Genomic DNA, 23,776 nt, shown 5'->3' with positions numbered 1-23,776 from the left:
TTCACATTTATAGCAAAGGTCTCACTTTGAGATATTTTTTGAAGTTACAAGGTTTTTTATACTATTAGGAGCATTCTAAATATTGTAGCTGTATTATAAAATTTTAGACCTCAGTGTCATGTGGCTTTTAGACAACACTTAAATTAAAACATTGAAAATATAGCTCAGTCATAGAAAGTTAATCTATGTAACCTTAGTTAGTTAATTTTGATTTTTATAATGAAAATCAATTTAAAAAATGGTTTGTTTTGTTTTGATGAGCTTAATTGGTAGTTATTTTAAGATAGTGTATTTATAGTGCCTTTTTTATTGTTTTATGCTAAATTTTTTAATAAAAACCAAATTTTTCTTTTTAAAACATTAACAAAAAGATTGACTGAATTGCATAATCAGCTTTCAATTGTTTAATAATATCTACATGTAGCAATTTTTGAAATTAATTTAAGAATCTAAATTGGTGTTTCACTGAGTTATAGTAATATTCTTAGTAAATTCCTGTGTGAAACGAAATTTGCACCCTCTGATTTTACTGTGTTGTTATTAATCATACAATAATTCTTACATGAAAAGCTTTAAAGAATATAAATTTGAACTTATTAATGTTTCACTGATCTTTGTTAGCAATTGAATGAGCCATAGTTAGAATATTTATCATTCTGTAGAATTCCCATATACTTGTACCAAGGGCATGTCATAAGGGTTCTGCTTGAATGAACATACTGAGCAAATTATGGTATGGAATAATGGTCATGGTACCCATGCAGTGTCTTAACAATATAGAATGGGTATATGATACTGATATATGTAAGAAGAAATCATATAATTAAATAATGTTTAATGCTACATGTTAAATTTTGTTGTCATGCCATGGCAGAAGCATCCAGACTTCAAGTAGTGCAGAAAGTTCTTATAAAAGCTTTATATGACACTAGATGGGCTCTCTGACAAGTTGTTGAAGACTTGAAATGCTCTACAAACACTGTCAATTACACCCTATATCATAACACCAAGACAGATAAATTTGAAAATATGAAGGGAAGAGACAGGACACTTAAACTCAATGATATTTATGTTAAGTATCTTTGTTTATGCAGCCTTCAGAACAGAAGGAAGACTGCCACTGATCTCAAACATGAGATAAGTGACCATGTAACAAATGACAGAAATATGTCTAGACATACAGTATCAAAAAGACTCAATGAGAATGGAATATATGGTTGTGTAGCAGTTGAAAAATCTTTACTCTGATCTCAGAATATTGTCAAAAGACTGAAATTTGCTAAAAAAAATGCAAAAATTGGATTGTTGATGATTGGAAAAGGGTGTTATGGAAGGAGGAGTCTGAGTCTAAGTTTGAAATATTTAGTTGAAAGTGTAGGTGAAAGAAAGGCAAAAGATACCTCAATTCCCAGAACCAACCATGAAGCATAGGGGGAGGCAATGTGATAGTTTGGGGTTGTTTTTCTGCTGATTTGACAGGAGATATTCACAAAATTTGTGGAATAATGGAACAGCACAAGTACCAATCAGATACTGAACCATCATGTTATACCCAGTGGTTTACATATTATTGGTAAAGGATTCTTCTACCAAAAAGATAATGACTCCAAATACTCATCCAACATTTGCAGAAATTACTTAGAAAAACTATTGGAGTCATTCAAATGATGCAATGGCCCCCACACAGAAACCCAATCTCAACCCAGTTGAGTAAATCTGAGATTTGATAAATTAACAATGGACTGTTTCATCTTCATACTATATAAAATTTTATTTTGTGTATGTGTGTTTTATAGTAAAGCTACATTAAGATATGTACACTGAAAGAAATCAAACCCCTGATTCTAGCATTGTAAATTCAGACTTATTGCTTTCCATACCAGAGGACAAAATTATATTATAAGAATGACACCCTTTAACACATATTTGCAATTCCAAGTTATCAGTCTTTACTAAATTTATGAATATGATCCCTTAGCCGTACACAATATCAAATCCTACTTCAGAGAAACTCAAATCCTATAAATAAATTTAACAAAAGTGAAGTTCAATAAAAAAGAATATCTCTTTCCAAGCAGATGTTAAACTAATACAGCATAATTTAAATATTTTAATTTTGAGGTTGAATCCAAAATAGCACATCAAACAGCATAAAAATATCCTTTAACACAGAAATACCAATAAAGAGAAGCATTGAAAAATGATATAACAAAGTGCTGACAAGTGCATATAATTATATAAAGTGAAACTGAAAAAAAATAAGTGGAAAAGAAACGCAGAATTAGTGTCTACTTTAGCAGTGGACATATTTCAACAAAAGAACTAATCACTAAAATTAATAAAGAATGAAAAGAAAACAAAATATTAAGAAAAGCCCTTCAACATTCGTGAACAGAATAAACATTAACCCTAAAAATAATTTAGAGTTACTTTCCATTCCATTTCATTCATGGTAGCAGACCAGCAATAAGCGTTTTTAATTTTTTGCAACTGTAGCACAGACTGATGTTGATTTAGTGCTACCCCTGTCTTGAAAAGGGGAACACTGCACGTTATTCCCCAACTTTTAAACACCAAGGAAGATATAGTATTAATGTACAAAGAATACAAACTGAATTCATTACATGTATACATGAGACTGCACAGCAATATTTTAAGCATACAAAGCATAACAAATAAAAATATTTCCAGTTAAAAGAAAATTATTTAAGCTAAACAACATCACTTAAATGTTAAGCAAAAACTACACAAAATCAACCTAAAGTTTGGCCACCTCCCACTAGCACTATTCATGTACGTGAGTGAGAACATATGTCAAACTTACAACATTTAAAATGCATAAAACAAATGTAAACTCTCCACTGTATTGCAGGAAAGAGTGAGGTCAAATACATATTTAAAAAATAACTTTTGTGTAAACCTTATTATGTTTCTCAGAAACTATCGAAGTCAACAATCCCATCCACCTCAATTCCATCAGCACTCTCCAGGACCAAAGTTATGTTAACAGTTTAAGATCGTTATAAGCCTTAATAAGGGCTCACTCAGTCTTACAATATTTGGTTCTGATATTCTACACCTTTATATAAGACGACCTTTATCCTTCATATATAAGACTCACACCCGCTCTGCATGAGAAACTCTCAGTATTAGGCAATGCGTTATCATCTTTGGTGGTTTGGAGAGGAGGTCCATCATGTGTGCGTTTCACAATTTATGGGCCAGCTGCATCTCAACATCTAAATCAGCATAGGATCTTCTTGTCTGATCATTGGTCCCAGACTTCGAAGTTGATGCTCACTCATTGACTGTAAGAACTATAGGGAAAACCATCTGGCTTTTTGGCACCATTATTGCTTGATTCTTCATGGTCTTAGGTTATTTGAAAAATATCTGTGCCTCTTTCCCTCCGCCAAACCACTGTCCTCTAAGCATTCTTCAGAATTCACCTAATGCTCTAGGGCTTTTTTTTTTTTTTTTGGTTTCAGAACATAATGATTCCATTGGTGATTCAAAGACATCTGCCATCTCCTCCTTATCATCATGGTACACCTAACAATGGAAAAAAACCACCACGACCCTCTTCTCTTTGATCTTCTTCTCAATGGCTGACACAGAGAACATTACTAATTCCTACTATTGGAAAGCTTGAACGCTCAATCATTCCAGAGTTTATAAAGACAAAGTCGACAGTCTAAGGTTAAGGACACCCCTCAACTAACCAACATCGTCGGGGTTTTCGTTAATTGTGACTCAATCTGAGAAGGAATTACTGCCAATCCCTGTTCGTTGAATTTGAGGGCTCTTCACAAACTGGGCATGTTTTCTAGTATTGTAACTTCATTCCCAGTGAGCATATGTTCAATGTATTTGGTATCTGTGGTAACTTCATACACTATATCGTATAGGAAGTATTGAGCATCCTGATTATCAATGACATTTCAAGGCTGGCATAGGATTTCAGCTTAGTATGATCTGCAACAGAAGAACAATAAAACTGATTCAAGTCTGGTAAAGCAGGGACAGCACAGAATCTCTGGCATCTTGAAAATTAAGAGAGAGACAGACAGACTGAAGTTAAACTTTTGACCTTGAATACCAAAATTCCAAATCCAAGTGAAAAAAATCTGACTGAAAGATGGATATGAAACAAAACGAGAATTAAATAGTATACTCTACAGTATTCAACTCTCAACTAAAAGTTTATAGTGATTTACTTAAAACACTGTGTCTCAGAAAGTAAGAGTCCAGAACAGTCTGTTGATAATTGATTTTTCTATTACTAATCATTCTAAGCATAGATAATCGAGTAATGGGTGCAAAATGTATTCCAAACATCCTGCTGGACCTTGTTACTCGATAGCTAAAAAAAAAGGAATTTCACTTCATTTCAGTTATAAGCGATCCTTTCCTGATGATTATACTATCTTGAAGAGTGAACAGAAACTCCACAACGTCATTCATACACTGCATTTTCAACAGTTCTTAATGGATCAGAAAGTTAGTTGTAGTGATGTTCTTTTGACAAACACTCCTTCAATTATATTGCTGTACTAACTTTGAAGATCAATCAATTCCAACCATACTAGCTGAGATGCCAGCTTGTTTGCTGATCAGAGCTGGCAGCAACTTTCAATTCCAGCAGCTTCTCCTTTGACTTATAAAACATTATTAGATAAATATCCACCATCTCCTCTTCATTTTTAGGTAGAATGATGATGGCTCAAGACGACAGTTTTGTTTTCCTTTGCTCACTGATCTTTTTTCCATATTTATAGTGAAGCCAGTGCACCAATGACTTGTTTATGACACATGAACACAGCTTACAAACTTGTCCACACGCTTTTTATGTCATGTCTTCCATGTATTTTACATGTCAGAGACCAATTCATCAGAGTGCCAGCTATGAACCCATTTTGATGAATCACAATTACATATGTGATGCTGAAAAATACTGCAACTACACCCAATGATATTGAGTGGTCTGCTCTTTCACGATCTGGTCATATCACCTCCTCTGTCACTGTGCTGTCTTTCTGAATTATTATCAGGTGAGCTTATTTACATCAACCACTGTTGATAACAACCATTCGACATACTCTTAAAGTCACTAGGTAACTATTCTTTGTGGTGGAGGACCACACATCGCATTCATAGGGAGCGACATTTCTTGTTCAAACATTAACAGGTAGATAAGCAGCCTGTTTGCCCCTGTTCTGCTGCTCTGTGCATCATCATCATGTATACCAGTTGTTCATCACAGTTGGGCTTAACAGATTTCTCAAGCATCCATTAATAGTTCGTATTACCCATTACGCCATATCATCAGTCTTGAAGTAATAAAGTGAAGTACCAGTCTTCACTAACTAACACTAAACAACTCAGTGACCAGTTAGATGATAAATGTAACCATTTGGTCCATGTTGATTTCTGCTGGTGCTACAAACCATGTTATCCAGTTGTTACGTAGAGCATCCACAACAGTTTGTACTAATATGTTGGTAAATGAATATGCTTTGTCACGCTTCTTGGAATAGTCAATGACCATGAGTATTGTTGTCTACAGTAGTGGACTAACAATATCAAATTATAGCACTGAGTTAACTTTATCATGGACAATTTTTCCTCTCCATCGCATACACCATACAGTACTCACATTAGCACCAAATGTTTTAAATTACTTGCAACGAGAAGAATTGCTGTCTGATGTTAGTACAAATGCTAGTCAAACCTTTGTTCCCTCCAGGCCTGGTGTTGTGAAAAGTCAAGAGTATCTCTTGCTCCATGGTTCTGAGAACTACTAACTACAACAATGTCGAAACCCTAGTTTCTCAAATTGGTAACAATGAATAAGCCATCTTTTTACACTTTTAATTGCGTGTACAAGTGCCACAAGCTATATATAATGTTTATCCTATGCTCTTCTGCTAATATTAATCAGACTTCCCCTGTCTGAACTGGAAAAAATATCCATGCTAGCGCAAGGTCCTTCAGTTGTTTTTGTCTCATAACTCATGTGAGGATAGATGCCCTTCCTACTATTTTCAGTATTCACTAGAAACTCACAGCCCTCACACGATAGGCTAGCACTGAAGGCATTACAAAACCAAGTTTTAGGGATCAGAATGTTTAGTTGTACTCTTCTTTCAAAACTAAGTGAACCTCCACTTTCCTCCTATGTCGGAGTCAGTCCTTATAAAATATATTAGTCAGATATGTTAATAACCCATTTCTCCAAATGAGGTGAACAGTTAATTCCACCTCGGTTTTCACGAATAACAATTTCTAAGTTTTTAGTTTTACGCTTGTTTTATGTATACTGGGTATTATCTTCAGTTTATTGAAGACTAATAAAAACCCGAAACATATATATTAAGCATTTCTTCCATTGCAGTCCTTTGAGTGGAAGCTCCATCAGCCTCTTTAAAGTAACTGGAGCACTACACACATAAATTAGCTTCACGTAGAAGTCATACAAACCACCTCTCATCCTAAAGGTAGTTTCAACTCTGCTTTCATCATCCAGAGTGAGTTGGTAATATTCCAATACCATATTCAAAGTTTTAAACCAATAATAATGTTCTAATGCATCCAGACATATATGTATGCTTACTGTTACAGAAAAGCGTCAATGTGAGTTATGACGTTTATTCATGCAGAATCTTGGTATGCCTTCAATTCTTCTTCTGAAAATTACAACTGGAAATGCCTAAACACCATAAAAGTTGTAAAATACCCTCCTGCTGTATTTCAGTACTTAAAATTTCACTAATACTCCAAGGAAGTCAGTGCAGAGATTGCTCCATGAAACATGTGTTGCCTTGTCTAAATGGTACCAAGTCATCATTATTCAATCTTTTGAACATTTGACTTTATAAATACATCAGTAAATTCACTCAACAAGTCACAAAATAACTTTTGCTGCGTTTAATTTAGATTGTCAGTGCAGTGAAAAACCAATACCTTTAGGTGTGTTGGTAGCCCTGCTCTTACTTTCAGTCATCAGATGATGGATGTTGCCTTAGTATTACCAACTGAACCATCCACCTTCACTTCACTTATTGTACTTATTTTCATCTCAGCTGGATAGCTGATTTTCCATAATTACAAAGAAACATCAGAACTTCATCTTTTGTTGGGCATATCTCTTGTGTGCCTCCTATAATCTTGTTTCACTCTATCAATGCATCATGATTTCATCTTCATAAGACCACAAACCATCACTTGTGTAGATGGAGGTGTAACCATTCATTCTGGCAAATAAACTTGTGTAGTTCAATGTTTCTGGGCTTGGTCTGAGCAATGGATAAACTCTCCATGGAATATTAACTAACACATTGCATAGAAATAACTGATTGATAAGTTACGTAGTACCTCCATTTTAAGATTGCATATTGTGGATCAAAGACTGGAAACGACTACTTTCATTCTATGTGTGACATCAACCAGACTGGTTTCCTCTAATATCTAATCTATTACCATTTTCCAGACTCAGGTTTGGATTTACTGGCCATAGTGTCACCTTCGCTTGGAAAAACACAAGGTTCACCAGGAATTTACATATTTCGATGTTCATCAGGAACTCAATTTACTCCTTTTGACCCTTTATAGGAAAATAACATCACCTAACCCTGACAGAGCTGAATTGATTACCAGTCTCCTGAGAAATGCCAACTTTCCATATCTTCAAATAATCAGTGGCCAAGCTTAGCATGGGCTTTGTTTGTTTTCTGAAGAATTTGCAACAGCATCTACTGATCATTCTGGATCTGCTGACTTGACGAACAAAATCGATGTCCTTGCCAACTGTACTGTTCGACAAAGTAAGAACATTGGTAAATGACAAACCTCTTCTGAGCTATTGGCAAGAGCTGATCACCTTATAATCTTTGCAATTCCATAAATTAAGGGCAATTTACCTGCCGGTGTCCCACTCCTCCAGACGTGATCAAGAAACTTTTATCATTTTCAACAATGTTATGACTGAGACTTTAGCTATGACTGAAGTAGATGTCCCATTGTGGTGGCATATATTCCAAGAAAGAATCTCCATAGCCTCTTCCAGTCATTGGTTAATATGGTTGCTTCACATTTTTGTCCTATGAAGGTTGCTGTTGGCACCCCCTCATTTGTGTTTAGTTTACTATGATAAAGGTATCAGCATTTTACCCTTCACCAGTGGAGCTATTACTTCAGCTACTGTTGCAGGTTTCCACCTTTCCTCTGACTAGTTTGAAGTTAACACTTCAAAGCGTGTGACAGTAGACATGACTTCTTTGAGGGTGAAAATATACCACACTAACAAGTGTTGTTACAGAAGTTCATTAGGAAGTCTTACCCAAACATCCTAGAAGCTAAACACCTCGTATTCAATGGTTATAATTCAAATATTTATTCTGATTTTCCTTAAAATCCCTTAAATTAATTACATCTACAGCATTTGAAGGCAACTGGTTTCAGATGCCAACTACTTTATTACACAGACAAAACAGACTTAGCTAAATATGACTTTTTCCTGCCAAACTTTACATTTCTGTCCCTTAGTCTTACCATTCTTACCATTAAATATAGAAAAAGACGATATATCAACAGTATCACTTCCCTTAGGTTTTTCTTTTTATTAATTTCGCGCAAAGCTACACGAGGGCTATCTGCGCTAGCCATCCCTAATTTAGCAGTGCAAGACTAGAGGGAAGGCAGCTAGTCATCACCACCCACCGCCAACACTTGAACTATTCTTTTACCAACGAATAGTGGGATTGACCGTCACATAATAACACCCCAAGGGCTGAAAAGGCGAGCATGTTTGGTGCGACCGGGATTCGAATCCGCGACCCTCGGATTACAAGTCGAACGATTTAACACGCGTGGCCATGCCGGGCCTGTTTGTTAAGGCACTCGACTCGTAATCCGAGGGTCGCGGTTCGAATTCCCGTCACACCAAATATGCTCGCCCTTTCAGCCCTGGGGACGTTATAATGTTACGGTCAATCCAATTATTCGTTGATAAAAGAATAGCCCAAGAGTTGGCGATGGGTGGTGATGATTAGTTGCCTTCCCTCAAGTCTTACCTTGATAAATTAGGGACGGCTAGCGCAGATAGCCCTTGTGTAGTTTTGCGCGAATTTCAAAAACAAACAAACAATGAACAAGTTAATAGAATGCTTTCTATTCGAACCAAGAGCTAATATTCCCTTTTATAAACACTCTGGAAAGAATAAAAATTTAATCTCAACTTTCCCACGATTTCTTTTGAGAACATAAGTAAGAATATCAGAGACAAATATGATAAATTTAACAAAGTTAAGTTGACAGAAAGATTTAGGGATATTAAAGGTAAATAAGATCTTATAATGATGCTTGGTAAGCTAGAGAGCTTTAACCTTCTCCATTATTCCTGTTCCGATGGTCCAATGTTAAGATTTCCAGTCTATTTTGTTGAACTTCAGAGCTCTATCCTTGTTGTGGGCATCACACAGACAGCTCATTGCTAGCTTTGCACTTAAATAATGACTAAATAAAACTGTTATTTACCTTCTTTTTTCTAGGAACATTTTTTTTAATTTAAAGTATTTTTAGAAATTTCGTAAATCTCTGCCTCTTCAACGTTTAATTCATCATCCCAATTCATTTAAATAAACATCCCGAATCACTTCAAGAAACTTCTCTCACTCGGTTGTTAACTCCATACAATCATAATCAATGTGTCTAATTTAATACCAATTTGTTTGTTTGAATTTCATGCAAAGCTGTCTGTGCTAGTTGTCCTTAATTTAGCAGTGATTGACTAAAGGGAAAGCAGCTATTTAATACCACAATATGCTAACTCTTGAGCTACTCTTTTTACCAAATAACTGTGGGATTAACTGTATCTTTTATAACGTTTACATGGTTGAAAGAGCGAGCAGGATCGATGACGAGATTCAAACCAACGACCCGCAGATTACCACTTGGTTTAATTAATACGATTATAACTTCAAAGCCCCCTTCACTCAATTTTCATTTATTAATTTTTTTCTTTTTTTTTAGAAGGTAGTGTTACAGTGATCACCACAGAAACTCTAGAATTTTTTTCTCAAGGTTTCGTAAACTAAAACAGCGTTAAATAAGAAGTTTATTCAATATTAGTTATTTTGGATTTTATATTTTAGATTCTGAAAATTATTTATTTTGAATTTCGCACTGTGCTAGCCGTCCCTAATTTAGCAGTGTAAGACTAAAGGGAAGGCAGCTAGTCATCACCACCCACCGCCAACTCTTGGGCTATTCTTTACCAACGAATAGTGGGATTGAACGTCACATTATAACGCACCTACGGCTGAGCATGTTTGGCGCGGCGGGGATGCGAACCCGCGACCGTCAGAATACGAGTCGCACGCCTTAACACGCTTGGCTATGCCGGGCCTGAAAATTATTGAAAGATCTCAAAAGAAAAACACGACTTTTGTGGCTAAGAGTGATGTTAGAAGTTTGTTTTATTTTTTTGTATTAAGCACAAAGCTACACAATGGGCTATCTGTGCTCTGCCCACCACGTGTATCGAAACCCGGTTTTTAGCCTTGGAAGCCCGCAGACATGCCACTGGGGGGGGGATAAAATATGTGTGTGTTTTCTTATAGCAAAGCCACATCGTGCTCTCTGCTGAGTTCACCGACGGGAATCGAACCGCTTCTCCTAGCGTTGTAAATCCGTAGACTTACCGCTGTACCAGCGGGGAACTGTAAGAAATTGATGATTAAAAAAAAACGACAGAAGTATTAAGTTAACGTACTCATAATTAATTAGCCCATAAAATTTGTTACTTTGCCAGAAATTAATCCAGTAACTTAGTGCTATAACTAATTAATTATTATAAGATTTATTTCAATACAAAATATGCGGTAATGGATTGTTAATAAACATATATGTATATACGCCATGTGTCCGAAGTCTCTACTCATGTTAACTATTGTTAGTACAAGTAGTACTACCAATATATTCTCATAGAAAAGCTAGTTAGGGTTAGGTTACTGTCAGAAGTTCGCGGTTTTTGTCAAAAGAAACCAAAACGATGTTAAATAATTGTGTAAATTACACGAAAGTTTGTGTATTTGACAAAGATGGGAATAATGTGACTCCTAAGTCTCTTAAGTGCAGTGTGGATTGTGCCAGTGGCTTAAGTAATCGATTTAAAAGTGGAAAAAGAAAACCAAAAAACGAAACGGTGAGTGATGACAAAAATCAGAATTTTTTTGTAGGAAATAGTAGCATATTCAACAAAACAAAAACTCTGTTATATCAGACTAACCTTAAAAGCTCAATCTTTTTTGGTGAATCAGGTTGGTGTCACTTAGACGATGATGATAACATAGAAAATACTGTGGAAAGTGTTGAATCAGATAGGACATCTAAAAGTTACACCAAGAGAGAAAAGTATGCCAAGGAAGAACAATATTATAAAGGAGCAAGAGAATCAAAACATGATTCTTCCTTGAAATCAGTCTCAGAGGTGATCTTAAGAGAAACGAAAACTATGTGGTTGTTTGAGCTACCAAGTTCTGTTGCAATAAATGATGACAAAAGTAAGAATATTATGCAAAGGCTAAATAACTATAAACGTTTCTTAGAATGTCATCCATGTGGAGAAGGTCTTGTACAGCATGCAGTTCAAACTTGTTACATTTACAAAAAGCATAAGCAAACACAAACAGATAAAGTAATGCAAATGGAAAAAGATTCATTATCTTCATCATGGTTAATTTATGATGTATTCAACCAAACTGAAACAAATTTTAAAAAAGAAAATATGAAAGGTGAACACATATCAAAGTGTAGCAATGAAAGTTCAATAATTATTCTTCAAAATGTGATAATTATGGAGAGGACTTTGAGCATGAATGCTCATGGTCATCTTGTTGCAGAGCTTAAAGGATATAAGCAAGACAATAGTAATCATTCTTTAAGTGAAGTAAAAACTGCCAGTTATTTTTCTGAAGGATGCTGTTTTCAAAGGCTATTTTCATTCTCTTCTTCAGTCTTGCAAGGTTATAGTGTTACCTGTCTTAAGTGGAATCCATGTTGTTCAGATATTTTTGCTGTTGGTCTTTCAAAACTGACAAATTCTGAGAACAAAGATGGACTTGTTTGCTGTTGGTCAATGAAGAACTGTGAGTTTCCAGAACGTTTTTATAAGACTTTATTGGGTGTAACATGTATGGAATTTTCAACTAAACATCCATACTTACTTGCTGTTGGAATGTATGAAGGAATTATTGCAATATTTGATGTAAGGAAACTTGGTAAGCGTCAAGTGGTAGATAACACTGAAACAAAGCGTAGGCCCTCAGGAGCAATATGGCAGTTGCAATGGATAAGTAAGAACATAGGTGGAAATGAAAAGGAGGTCTTGATATCAACAACAGATGATGGACTCATACTTCAGTGGATGGTAGGAACTGGAATGGAGTGCATTCCTCTTATGCACTTAAAGAGATTTGCTTCAAAGTCTTCAATTGGAAAGAAAGAAAAAAGAACTGAAGCTCTGATTTCTAACTTTTCTAGTGGTTTTACCATAGACTTCAAAGAACATGATTCAAACATATATATTGTTGGAACTGATGAAGGAAATGTTCATATGTGCTCTACTTCATACAGTGAACAATTCTTGCAAACTTATTCTTATCATCAAGGAGCTGTGTTTCAAACCTGTTGGTCTCCATTTGTACCTGAAATTTTTTTAAGTGCAAGCAATGACTGGTTTGTCTGCATATGGGAAGAAAAATCTCAACAACCTGGAGTTATTTTGAAACATCATGCTAAACAGGCTGTCTTGGATGCTAAGTGGTCTCCCACAATTTCTACTGTATTTGTTACTCTGTCAGCTAATGCTCTGGAACTGTGGGATGTTTCACAAAATTTAGTTGACCCTGTTTGCAGTTGGAAATCTATCACTACTGAACAGTTTACATCTGTTTGCTTCTGTAAACAAGAAAATACATTAGCATTAGGTGACAGTACTGGTACTGTGACTTTACTTTCAATGAAAGGAGTGCGTAAATCTCCTACTGACCAAAAAAAATCTTTACTTAAAGTTTTATCTTCTAATGTCTCAAGTCAATCACTTAATGAATAAGAACTAAGTAAAATTAAAACTTGAATTTTATTATTTGACTAATATGAAGAATATATATGTACAAACCTTATTTATAGTCCTTATAGACAAATACATGTATACAGAATGTTGTACATATTTTTCAGTGTAATTACTATTACCTTAAAGAATATCACAGTCTTTTGTATTTGTTGTAAAAACCTATATGACTGTCAATTCCTAATTTTAATAAAATGACATGTTAGTGAGTTGTTGTTAAATACTGTCTAATTCTTAATAGTTACATATTAAAATAGTTTTACTTTCAATGCTATGTAAAATGTTTTGTGTATCTGTGTGCTTTGTAAATGTCTTCTATTCAATTATGTAAGTAGGTCTTTTTTTATCTTCTGTATATTTTGCATATATTGAACTTTAAAATCTTGTTTAAAAATATTTAGTCTGACTTCAGATAAGGCAGCTGTTCACTGATACTGTGATTTTGCACATTCTGAGAGGATTGCATTTCTAGGGTTTATTCAGGAAATATCAAATTCCAAATGATACTGCTACTAAAGTGCATTAAATACTTATGGCTAATATCTATCTTCTATTGTTTAAACACCATGGTTACTTCTAGAAAACATTTCAACAAATGGTTTATATTGTACAAGTCATATCTTAATTATACATGTAAAAGAATTATTATATGAGTGAATACCTATTTTGGTATATTTTATTTAAATCTTTATTTTTAATGCAAACTATAAACACATATGTTACATAAGTAAGGATTAACATAAATAGAAACATTGATAATAATATATAAGTAATAAAAACAAAAGTTGAAAACAATACACTGAGCCAATCTTACAGTCTATATGTAGGAATGGATAAAGTACTCAGTAGGTAATCTACAAATATGCTTGCCAAATGATCAACTGTGAAAGAGAGATTTACCTTAAAAAATGATTGCTGCTCCCTTTTATTTGTTTCTCTGCCCAACAAGCCCTAAAACAAAGCAAGAAACCATCACTAACATACCAAACCAGAAAGTGACCAGCCCATCAAATTGTTTATCTTATTTCTTCTTTTGTTATTAGCTACTATAAGACTATATAGCACTATTCAGTTTAAATGCTTTTATTCAAACATTAGTTCACAGAAATTCAACAATTAATTGTAGATAAAAGTTTCTTGGAAAGAGTTGGCTATTTATGTAGTAATTTTTGTATGATCTTGTGTAGTCATTTGTACCTTATTTATTTACCCTACACCATACTTAATATTTATAAAATTGTTTATTACTTATTAACCCTCATTTTTGAAACAATGTCATTGAAGTAGGTTGATAAATGAACATTTTTGTAATTCATAGGTAATATATACTGTTAATATAATATCAGTTTTGTTAATTTCTTCATTGCACTAGTGTAATGACTTCAGATATTGATATTATACTGTAAAGTTGGCTACAATAGATTATTAATCATCACTGGTCACAATCTTGACTTTTTGGGACTTAAGGTTGGGGAATCTACAAAATGGAAAGAACAAATGAGAAATATATAGCTGTATCATCTCTATATGATCTTGCATTTACATGCCACATTCTAGAGCTCCACTTGAAACTGCAAGTGTTATTCAGGTGTACATATATGTGCAGTTTCACACAGAACATAGCTAAAGAAAGTCATTAAGTTCCTTGCCTCTAGCTACTAATTGCTCTATTGCATTCACTGAAGGTAACACATTATTTGATCATAAGGAAGATAACTGTAAAGTTGTACTTAATTAATATATGAAAGTATGCAACAGTTTTCTTAAATAATAGGACAGGTTTTATTGTATTTCAGTTGGAACAATCATGTTACTCTGGGAAAGTACAATGTTATCATTGTAACTATGTAACATGAAGTTTTTGCCAATCTGGAAAAAGTAAGTAAAATTGTAACAGCTATAGCAGAATCTCAACAAATACAGCCTTGAGAAGGTAAGTAGTATAGATCTTGTTCTCAGGTAAAGGTGCTGTATGTCAACTAAATAAATACACTGTTTGAAAATTGCTGCTTATTCTTATACACTACAATATTTATTGCCTAATATGCAGCTGGCATGAAATTTCTTATGCAAGTCTTGAACAAATTCCCTCTCCTACCTGCACTTTCATGACTGTGTCAACTATGATGTAACTACTAGAGTGCTATAGCCCTCTAGTAGGAACGTGAAAAAACTCCATGCCACTAGTCTTTTTGAACACTAGCATGTATCACAAGCTCATTCTTTCCTCAGCACTGCCCATATTCAGACATATTTTTCCTACTCTTTTGGAGTGTCTAGTTACCTTAACTGACGGCTTTTTTTTCTTTAGTGCAACATTGATTTTGTTGCACTTTTGTTCCATTTACTTGTTTTTGACATCTTTTTCTTTAACCGTCACATTTCAGCTTTAAGCTACTTTCAACAATGTGTGCCAAATGATGTATATATATACACACATTTAAATCAATTCCAATGCCCAGATATTCCTTTTCAAGTACTCTTCCAAATTAACTGAAAAGCAACTGGAGGCACTTTATCAGCCCATAAACTTGACCTTCAGTTGTTATCCCTTTAACTCACTAAGTAGAGCCCACACCTATGTGAAACATGTCTCAGATTTGATTCTGTGTTTAGGTATTTTTTAAATTATGAATAATGTTGTTTGTCTCATTCTCCCCTTATTGTCTCAATTTTCTTGGATTTCAAAATCTTTTCATTTGAAAGCCCACATCTCTGTCTCCTATATTCATGGATTTTGCTGACAAACCTGGTCTTTGAGAGTGTTCCCTACTTCTTAAAATTTCAGACTTAGGCTGCACTCCTGTAATCTGATAATCTATTTGATTAAATAGCACATGGGTACCACTATCTGTCACCTCTTATTGGGAATCATATTGGATTACTGCTTTTCTGTCTTTTGTTTCATTGCTTTATGTGTCCCTCTCCCACATGATTAGCTGTTACAGCTCTCAACATTGACTCTTCTATATAACCAATCCTGAAACCTATTCCTGTTGATGCCTGTCTTGGGAACTCTACCCTCCTGTATTCTTCCTTCTCCAATGACTCTGAGGCTCTGCATATTTTTTCTTATAATTACTCTCTCATTTTCTGTAATCCATCTCTTCTCATTGTTCTCTTTTCTATCTTTTTCTACTGATCTTTTGCATTTTCAGGATATGGCATCTTCTATTTTGGCAGCTGGAGCTATAAAGCCTGTTTCCTATTTTCACTATTTCACATTTTCACCATGGCAGACCTCTTCCTCCAGATATCTGTCCCAATCCACTTTAACTGGTTAGGTTTGCCAACTTTGCCACAGGCATTATCAACCTATTCATAAATTCTTTTCTGAACAAGTCTACCATATGCTTTTTCATACATTTCCTCTCACCAGTTTCAGCATGTCACAACTTCTCATGCTTTTTTTTTCATCATTGGCCTTTGGGAACCTAACAGGCTGGCATATTAGAATGCAACTAACATGATTTACTGAGTATTTGGCTTTCACTCCCCTACAGTTGCTTTTCAGTCATCTCCATGTCATTCATTTATTGCATAGCACCTTTATCTATGTGCCACAATTTTTTTTCATACTCCAACACTTTTCAAGTTTCTCAAGAACAAAACACCAAATTAGAGAAGACAAGAATCAACAGATCAAATATTCTATGAACAGTTGCACCTTGCATTCCTTATGCTTTTTGCCATTTGAACCAGCAAAAGTCTCTCACAGAGAATATTTGCCCAAAATCCACAAGGAACATAAAATAATAGAAAGCACTGAATCTATATGCCCCTGATCTGTATCCACTCTTAAGATGGGAAGTAAGACTAGAGTGAAGGCAGCTAGTTGTAACCATCCACTGCCAACTCTTGGGCTATTCTTTTACCAATGAATAGTAGGATTGACCGTCACTTGTAACGCTTCCATGGCTAAATGGGCGAGCATGTTTGGTGTGATGGGGATTCAAATCTGCAACACTCGGATTACGAGTCGTGTGCCTTAACCACCTGGCTATGCTGGGCATGATTGTATCTTATGACAGTGATATTTTCACACATATACATTGTTATCTTCACTGCATACTTCTCATCCCATATTATTCTGTGGAGTACAGGAGAACTTTTACCTTTCAATTCCCAAGCTGCTGGAGATTGCCAGCATTTTTATTGTTAACTTTTGGCTGACAATCAGAATGATTTTGAATGCTCCGCAAAAACGTAAATAAAAAACATATTTCACATTTAGATAGAAAGACTAATAACTCAAAAGGTTTTGTGAAAGACTTATTTGGTAGTGTGTTTGTAATAGACCTGGCCAGTTCCATGTCTTGTACAAAAATTCTTGATGATTGTGTCTTATGTTTGTTTTTGAATTTTGGGCAAAGCTACACGAGGACTATCTGCTCTAGTAATCCATAATTTATGAGTGTGAGACAAATACCACATAATATTTCAAAGCCACGTTTGAAGCAAGTAAGACAAAGTAATAGTACTTAAAGATGATATTTGCTTACAAGAACTTTGAAATTAGCAAATCACATAATATAGGGTGTACATATATAAACGGTAAGTGTTTGTTTGTTTGTTTTTCTTATAGCAAAGCCACATCAGGCTATCTGTTGAGCCCACTGAGGGGAATCGAACCCATAATTTTAACCTTGTAAATCCATAGACTTACCACCATACTAGCGGGAGACTATAGACGGTGAAAATTATAAAAAGCTAATCTAGCGAGATTTCTATAATGTCCAAACGTATAGATATTAAGCTTTCAAAAATAAGCATTAAAATGTGCCATATCAGGTGGTACAGATTGGTCATTTTCAGGCCTCTGGCTTGTGGTCTAATTAGAGTAATTCTGTATTTTTATTCTTTAAGTTACGTCACACTTTGAAATGTGAATGATAGGGTGAGTTATTTTTAACAATTTAGTGTAGAATATCTGGCTTGCCATGTAGAATTTGGCATTAACATTTTCATTCCTGTTCATTTGTCACTTCTAAAACGATTGTTTAGCTTTGCCTGGGTGTGGAGCTTTTTAACTTAGTGTAAGAAGCGGCAGCAACAAACAGCAGACAGATGAACGCTCGCATAGATAATTTTGGTCCAACTAAGTATCATAACGTACGCTTTTATCGTGCTTGGATAAATATTTTTCCTAAAGGCAATTCGAGCGTCGTCTTTTATAGCACGACACACAATTATAAGTTTATGCCATATTACAGGTACTAGACAAGTTGCTTCATCTTTGTCATGTATGAACTACTTCGTGGTCTACACATAAAAACAATTAAACCTAGGTACGCATCATGCACTAGTTTAACTTAGTAGACATATGTCACATTAAGATGTTGAAACTCTACATATATATCACGTTAAGTGTAATGTAATACAGTTTGCCTTTGTTGTTTTCATATATGTGACAACACAGCTCTTTTATTGTAAAGCATTCAAACCAGACATTTGTGGCCAGACAACATAAACTAAACGAATGACTGTACAACAAAATCCAATCATTTAAGTACACTTTACTATTAAAGAAACTAAACAAAACAGCAGTTCTTATCATTTTACTCATGATTTTCTGTAGAATATTCCTTTGAAGTACAAAACAATAGATCTTTGAGACAAATGGTTGTTATAACCTTTTGACATAAAACTCATGAAATATCTAAGATTAATAAAATTTTATATTGGGATCTAGTTCACGTAAAAACATTAAACGAACATTCAACATGCATAAAACAAACTTTAAATATATTCAAGGCAATGTCTCAGGGGCAGCTGCCAAAGGAGTTCAACTATGAAATTAATTTTTCTGTTTACAGTATCTATATAAAAAGAGTTCTGTTTCACCTCTAAGGCTTTGTTTGTAGTTAAGCACAAAGCTACACAATGAGCGATCTGTGCACTGTCCATCATGGGTATTGAGCCAGTTTATAGCGTTATAAGTTTGTAGACATAGTGAAGTGCCACTGGTAAACAAACTGAATAAGAAGAGATGAAGTATGCCATTTGCATTTCCCATAATATGGTGTGAACCCAAATATAATCTAATTGACTGTTTTTATTTTTGTTTTGCATGACCAATGTATCTGGATATTCAGGTTAAACTAAACAATGCATTAACTATTATATACTCTTCAAAACAAGAAACGCAAAAGGGATATTTTTTTTATTTTAAAGAGAAATATATGTAATAACGTTACAAGCTCAGAGTATGTGATGTTACACGTGTTAAGGCAATGATTGTCAGACCAAAATGACAATAAAAGTTGTGCACTTTGAAAACGGAGGAAAACATAGGATTTTTCGCCAAAACGCATTCGTGTCCAATAAATTTGTTTGAGTGATCTGCATGTTCTGCAAGTGCAACATGTGCAAAATCCCTATAAAAGTGACGGGTTCTCGGTTTCCATAGCTCAGTGTTAAGCCACCGACAAGCAATACAGTTACGCCAAGACTGACTGAAGCACAACGCCATTGGTCGCTTGGAAGCAGGCGAATCTCGATCAGATGTTGCCAGAGGTGTGAATGTCCACCCAAGCACCATCACAAGGCTATGGAATCGTCACCAACAACATGGATCAACTTGTGACGGTCCACGATCTGGCAGACCTCGTGTGACCACGCCCGCACAAGATCGCTACATCCGGTTACGTCACCTTCGGGATAGGACCACCACTGCGGCGTCTACTGCCTCAACCATACCAAGGCTGCGTAGGATTTCCGATCAGACCGTACGCAACCGTCTACGAGATGCAGGAATCCGACCTCGACGTACAGTCAGAGGCGTCATCCTCACCCAGCAACATCGTCAAGCACGGCTGCAGTGGACTCGGGCACATCGGGTATGGCCTCATCGATGATGGAGGCATGTTTGGTTCAGCGATGAATCACGTTTTATGCCTCGTAGGCAGGATGGAAGGACCCGTGTTTACCGTCGCCGAGGTGAACGTTTTGCAGCAAACTGTGTGCAGGAAGTTGACAGATTTGGTGGTGGCAGCGTCATGATGTGGGCTGCCATCGCCTACAATGCCAGAGCAGACCTTTTGCACATTCGAGGGAATCTTACGGCTCAACGATACGTCGACGAGATTCTTAGGCCCCATGTGCAACCCATCATGGTGAACGTCAACGACGTTTTTCAACATGACAACGCCCGTCCTGACACAGCCCGACTCACCACTGTCTTCTTGAGACACCACAATATCAACGTTCTTCCCTGGCCCTCCAGATCACCAGATTTAAACCCCATCGAACATCTTTGGGACGAGTTGGACCGACGTCTGCGATGGCGACAACCTCAACCTCAGACTCTAAACCTCAGCTTGCAGCAGCTTTGCAGGCTGAGTGGACAGCCATTCCACAGGATGTGATTCGTCATCTCATCGCTTCCATGGGCAGGAGATGCCAAGCAGTTATTGATGCTCATGGGGGCATACTCGTTATTGACGTTGAGTAACGTTAAACTTCAACTAGTGAGCGTGGACTTCGTCTTTGCAGACTTTGGAAGTTCAGCAGTGAATGTGCAAAGTTTCACACATGTCATACAGAACTACCCGGAATAAACTTGTTAACAATTTGTCTCAAATTTTACCTTTTGCGTTTCTTTTTTTGAAAAGTATATATAGCATCTGCAATGAGGCCATTACCTCATGGGTATGGTCTTTCACGACCACAACCACCAGATTTTGGAATTATAAGAGATAATTCTGGAAAGATTATATTGAATCATCTTCATCCTTTTCATCTAGTAATGCTACTCCTGTGACACTTCAACATAAACTGTCTCATCTGATCACACAAGAAGAGTTAAATGATCTGATTCGTGACTTAGCTTTATTAAAACAGCGTGGGGATCTTTCTGGTTCTCATTTACAGCACTGTAATTTATTAGCTCCAGGAACAAGATTCATTTTGTGAAGTTCACCATCAAAATATTGCTTCTCACTATAGCATGCAAGATACTTCGTGTTTTTATACAAATGTCGATATACTAATGGAAGATTTAGGCACCGAATTTAGGCGCTAAAACAGCTTTCTAATTATTTACAAATTATGTGTGTTGTCATATTATATATATAAACAGTAATGTATGTATGCGTTTTTCTTATTGCAGCCACATCAGGCTATCTGCTGTGTTGACTGAGGGGAAATCAAACCTTTGATTTCAGCGTTGTAAATCCGAAGAGACTTGCCACTGTCCCAGCGAGGGAATGTAAACAACAAAGGCAAACTGTACTACGTTACACTTAACGTGATATACAGGGTGCCCCAAAAAATGTATACTCACTTTGAATGATTATAAATGCAATGTTTATTAAGTTATATCTGGGTTTTATAATTCAAGTTTAAAAAGGCAAGTGTAGAATCTTTTGCGTTATCGCAGGTGTTCGAACTGATGACAATTCTGATGCAAGCATTGCTGATAACGTGGACAGATGGAATTACAAACTTTACGAATCATTTCATTTGGTATTTGGGTGCAATCTCTTTCAGTTGCTGCTCTCAGCTCATTGATTATTGTAGGTTTGGTGCTATAAACCTTATATTTGACGTATCCCCATAAAAAACAAGTCCAGAAGTGTAAGGTCTGGTGAACGTGGGAGAAATTCAGTGCTACTTCTTCGTCCAGTCCATCTGTTCGGCAAATTTTTGTCAAGATAGGCCCTCACATTACAATGGTAGTGGGGAGATGCTCCATTTTGCTGGAAATAAAACTCTTCATCTCCAAATTGCTCTCGAATGCGTGGCACGACAGATTCTTGCAGCAAGTTCAGATGAACGAGATCAGTGACTGTGTTTTCGAAAAAGAAAAGTCCAATTACGCCCATCACTGATAATCCACACCACACTGTAACCCCTGGTAAGTTTAAGTGGTGTTCAACTGTAACATGCAGGTTCTGAGGTGCTCAGTAAGTGGAGTTGTGGCGATTAACTGAGCCATTTAACTTAAATGTGGCTTCATTGCTCCAAACAATCTTGTTTGGAAACTGTGCATCCCTTGCAGATTTTACCAGGTACCACTCACAAAATTCAAGTCTCCGATCAGGATCATCTTAATTGAGGGCATGGACTAATGCCAGAATAAAACCTTTCCAATGAACGCGCTTCAACATGTGATGGATGCTTGATTTTGAGATTCCTGTCTCACGGGCTGTTTGCTGAAGAGATTTTCTTGGAGATCGGCAGAGGCTTTCCAACAGCTCTGCTTATCGTGTGGGAATGGTGGACGACTGCAGTCTTCCAGAACGCCCTTTATGGACGTCTTGAACAGTTCCATTTTTTTCACACTTATCTCTGATGCGAGTAATGGTGAGTCGCTTTGGTGGATCTGTTTGAAACTCCCTTCTAAACTGTATTTGCATTTCATCTATGTCCTCGCACTTCCAGTAGCACTTTAAGATAAATTTCCTTCTCTCAAAGCTTAGTCTTCCTTTTGCTATTACTTTAAATTAGTTGCACCTGTAAAAAATGAAAGTTTGACTGAGTTATGACCATTCAAAGTGTGTATACATGTTTTTGGGACACCCTGTATATGTAGAGTTTCAACATCTCATGTGGCATAATAACCAGTTGTCTACTAAGTTAAACTAGTGCATGATGCGTACATAAGTTTAATTGTTTTTTGTGTAAACCGTGAAGTAGTCTATACATGACAAAGATGAAGCAACTTGTCTAGTACCTGTTATATAGTATAAACTTTAAACTGTATGTCATGCTGCATGAGACAACGCTTGAATTGCTTTTAGAAAAATACATTTAACCAAGCACGATAAAAACGTTATTATATTTAGTTAGACCAAAATTATCTTATATATTGTGAACCGTGGTGTCTATGCGAGCGTTCATCTGTCTCCTGTTTGTTGCGGCCGCTTCTTACACTGAGTTAGATAGCTGCGCACCCAGGAAAATATAAACAAACATTTTTGAAATGACAAATGAACAGGAATGAAAATGTTAATGCCAAATTCAACATGGCAAGCCAGATATTCTACACTAAATTGTTACAAATTACTCAACTATCATTCACATTTCAAAGTGTGACGTAACTTAAAGAATGAAAATATAGATTTATTGTAATTATATCATGAACCAGAGGCCTCAAAATGGCCAATTGGTACCACCTGATGTGGCACATTCTAATGCTTAGTATCTATATGAACTGTTTGGGCATTATAGACATCTGTCGAGAGTAGCTTTTTATATATTTTTACACCGTCTTTATATTTACACCCTATATTATGTGATTTGCTATTTTCAGGGTTCTTCTAAGCAAATATTATCTCTAAGTACCAGTACTTACCTTCGTCTTATTTGCGTCAAACATGGCTTTGAAATTTTATGTTGGTGTTTGTTATAACTTGGGAGTTATTAATCTTTCTATCTCAAAATGATATACTTTTTTATTTAAGTTTTTGCGAAGAATTCAAAATCATTTTGAGTGTCAACCAAAAGTTAAGAATAATAAATAATAATTTTGTGCGATTTATATAGGTGTAGTATTTACATAAGAATACATGAACTAAAAACGTTAGGGGCATTTTATTCGTATTTCGACATTAATATCTATTCGTCAAATGTCCAGTTTTCAATTATTAAACAGCTCTTTGTTTACCGACATTATTTATCATCTATAGTACAGAAACTTATAAT

General features: G+C 35.6%; 1 protein-coding gene across 2 annotated transcripts; it reads left to right on the top strand.

The window, feature by feature from the left end:
* The first annotated feature begins 10,753 nt into the window (after positions 1–10,753).
* LOC143248927 (dynein axonemal intermediate chain 4-like) lies at positions 10,754–13,338 on the top strand. Of its 2 annotated transcripts, XM_076497933.1 has the most exons (2): positions 10,754–11,203; positions 11,319–13,338. In XM_076497933.1, exon 2 carries the CDS (start codon positions 11,513–11,515, stop codon positions 13,109–13,111), a length of 1,599 nt encoding a protein of 532 aa, XP_076354048.1. In that variant the 5' UTR covers positions 10,754–11,203; positions 11,319–11,512; the 3' UTR covers positions 13,112–13,338. The 2 variants fall into 2 exon arrangements, with proteins under 2 accessions (XP_076354048.1, XP_076354047.1); XM_076497932.1 differs by having other exon boundaries at positions 10,758–13,338.
* Positions 13,339–23,776: the final 10,438 nt, after the last annotated feature.

This window comes from Tachypleus tridentatus, chromosome 4 (genome assembly GCF_004210375.1).
Source record: "Tachypleus tridentatus isolate NWPU-2018 chromosome 4, ASM421037v1, whole genome shotgun sequence".
In the NCBI taxonomy this organism is placed as follows: domain Eukaryota; kingdom Metazoa; phylum Arthropoda; class Merostomata; order Xiphosura; family Limulidae; genus Tachypleus; species Tachypleus tridentatus.
This window is presented reverse-complemented; position numbering and strand designations above follow the sequence as displayed.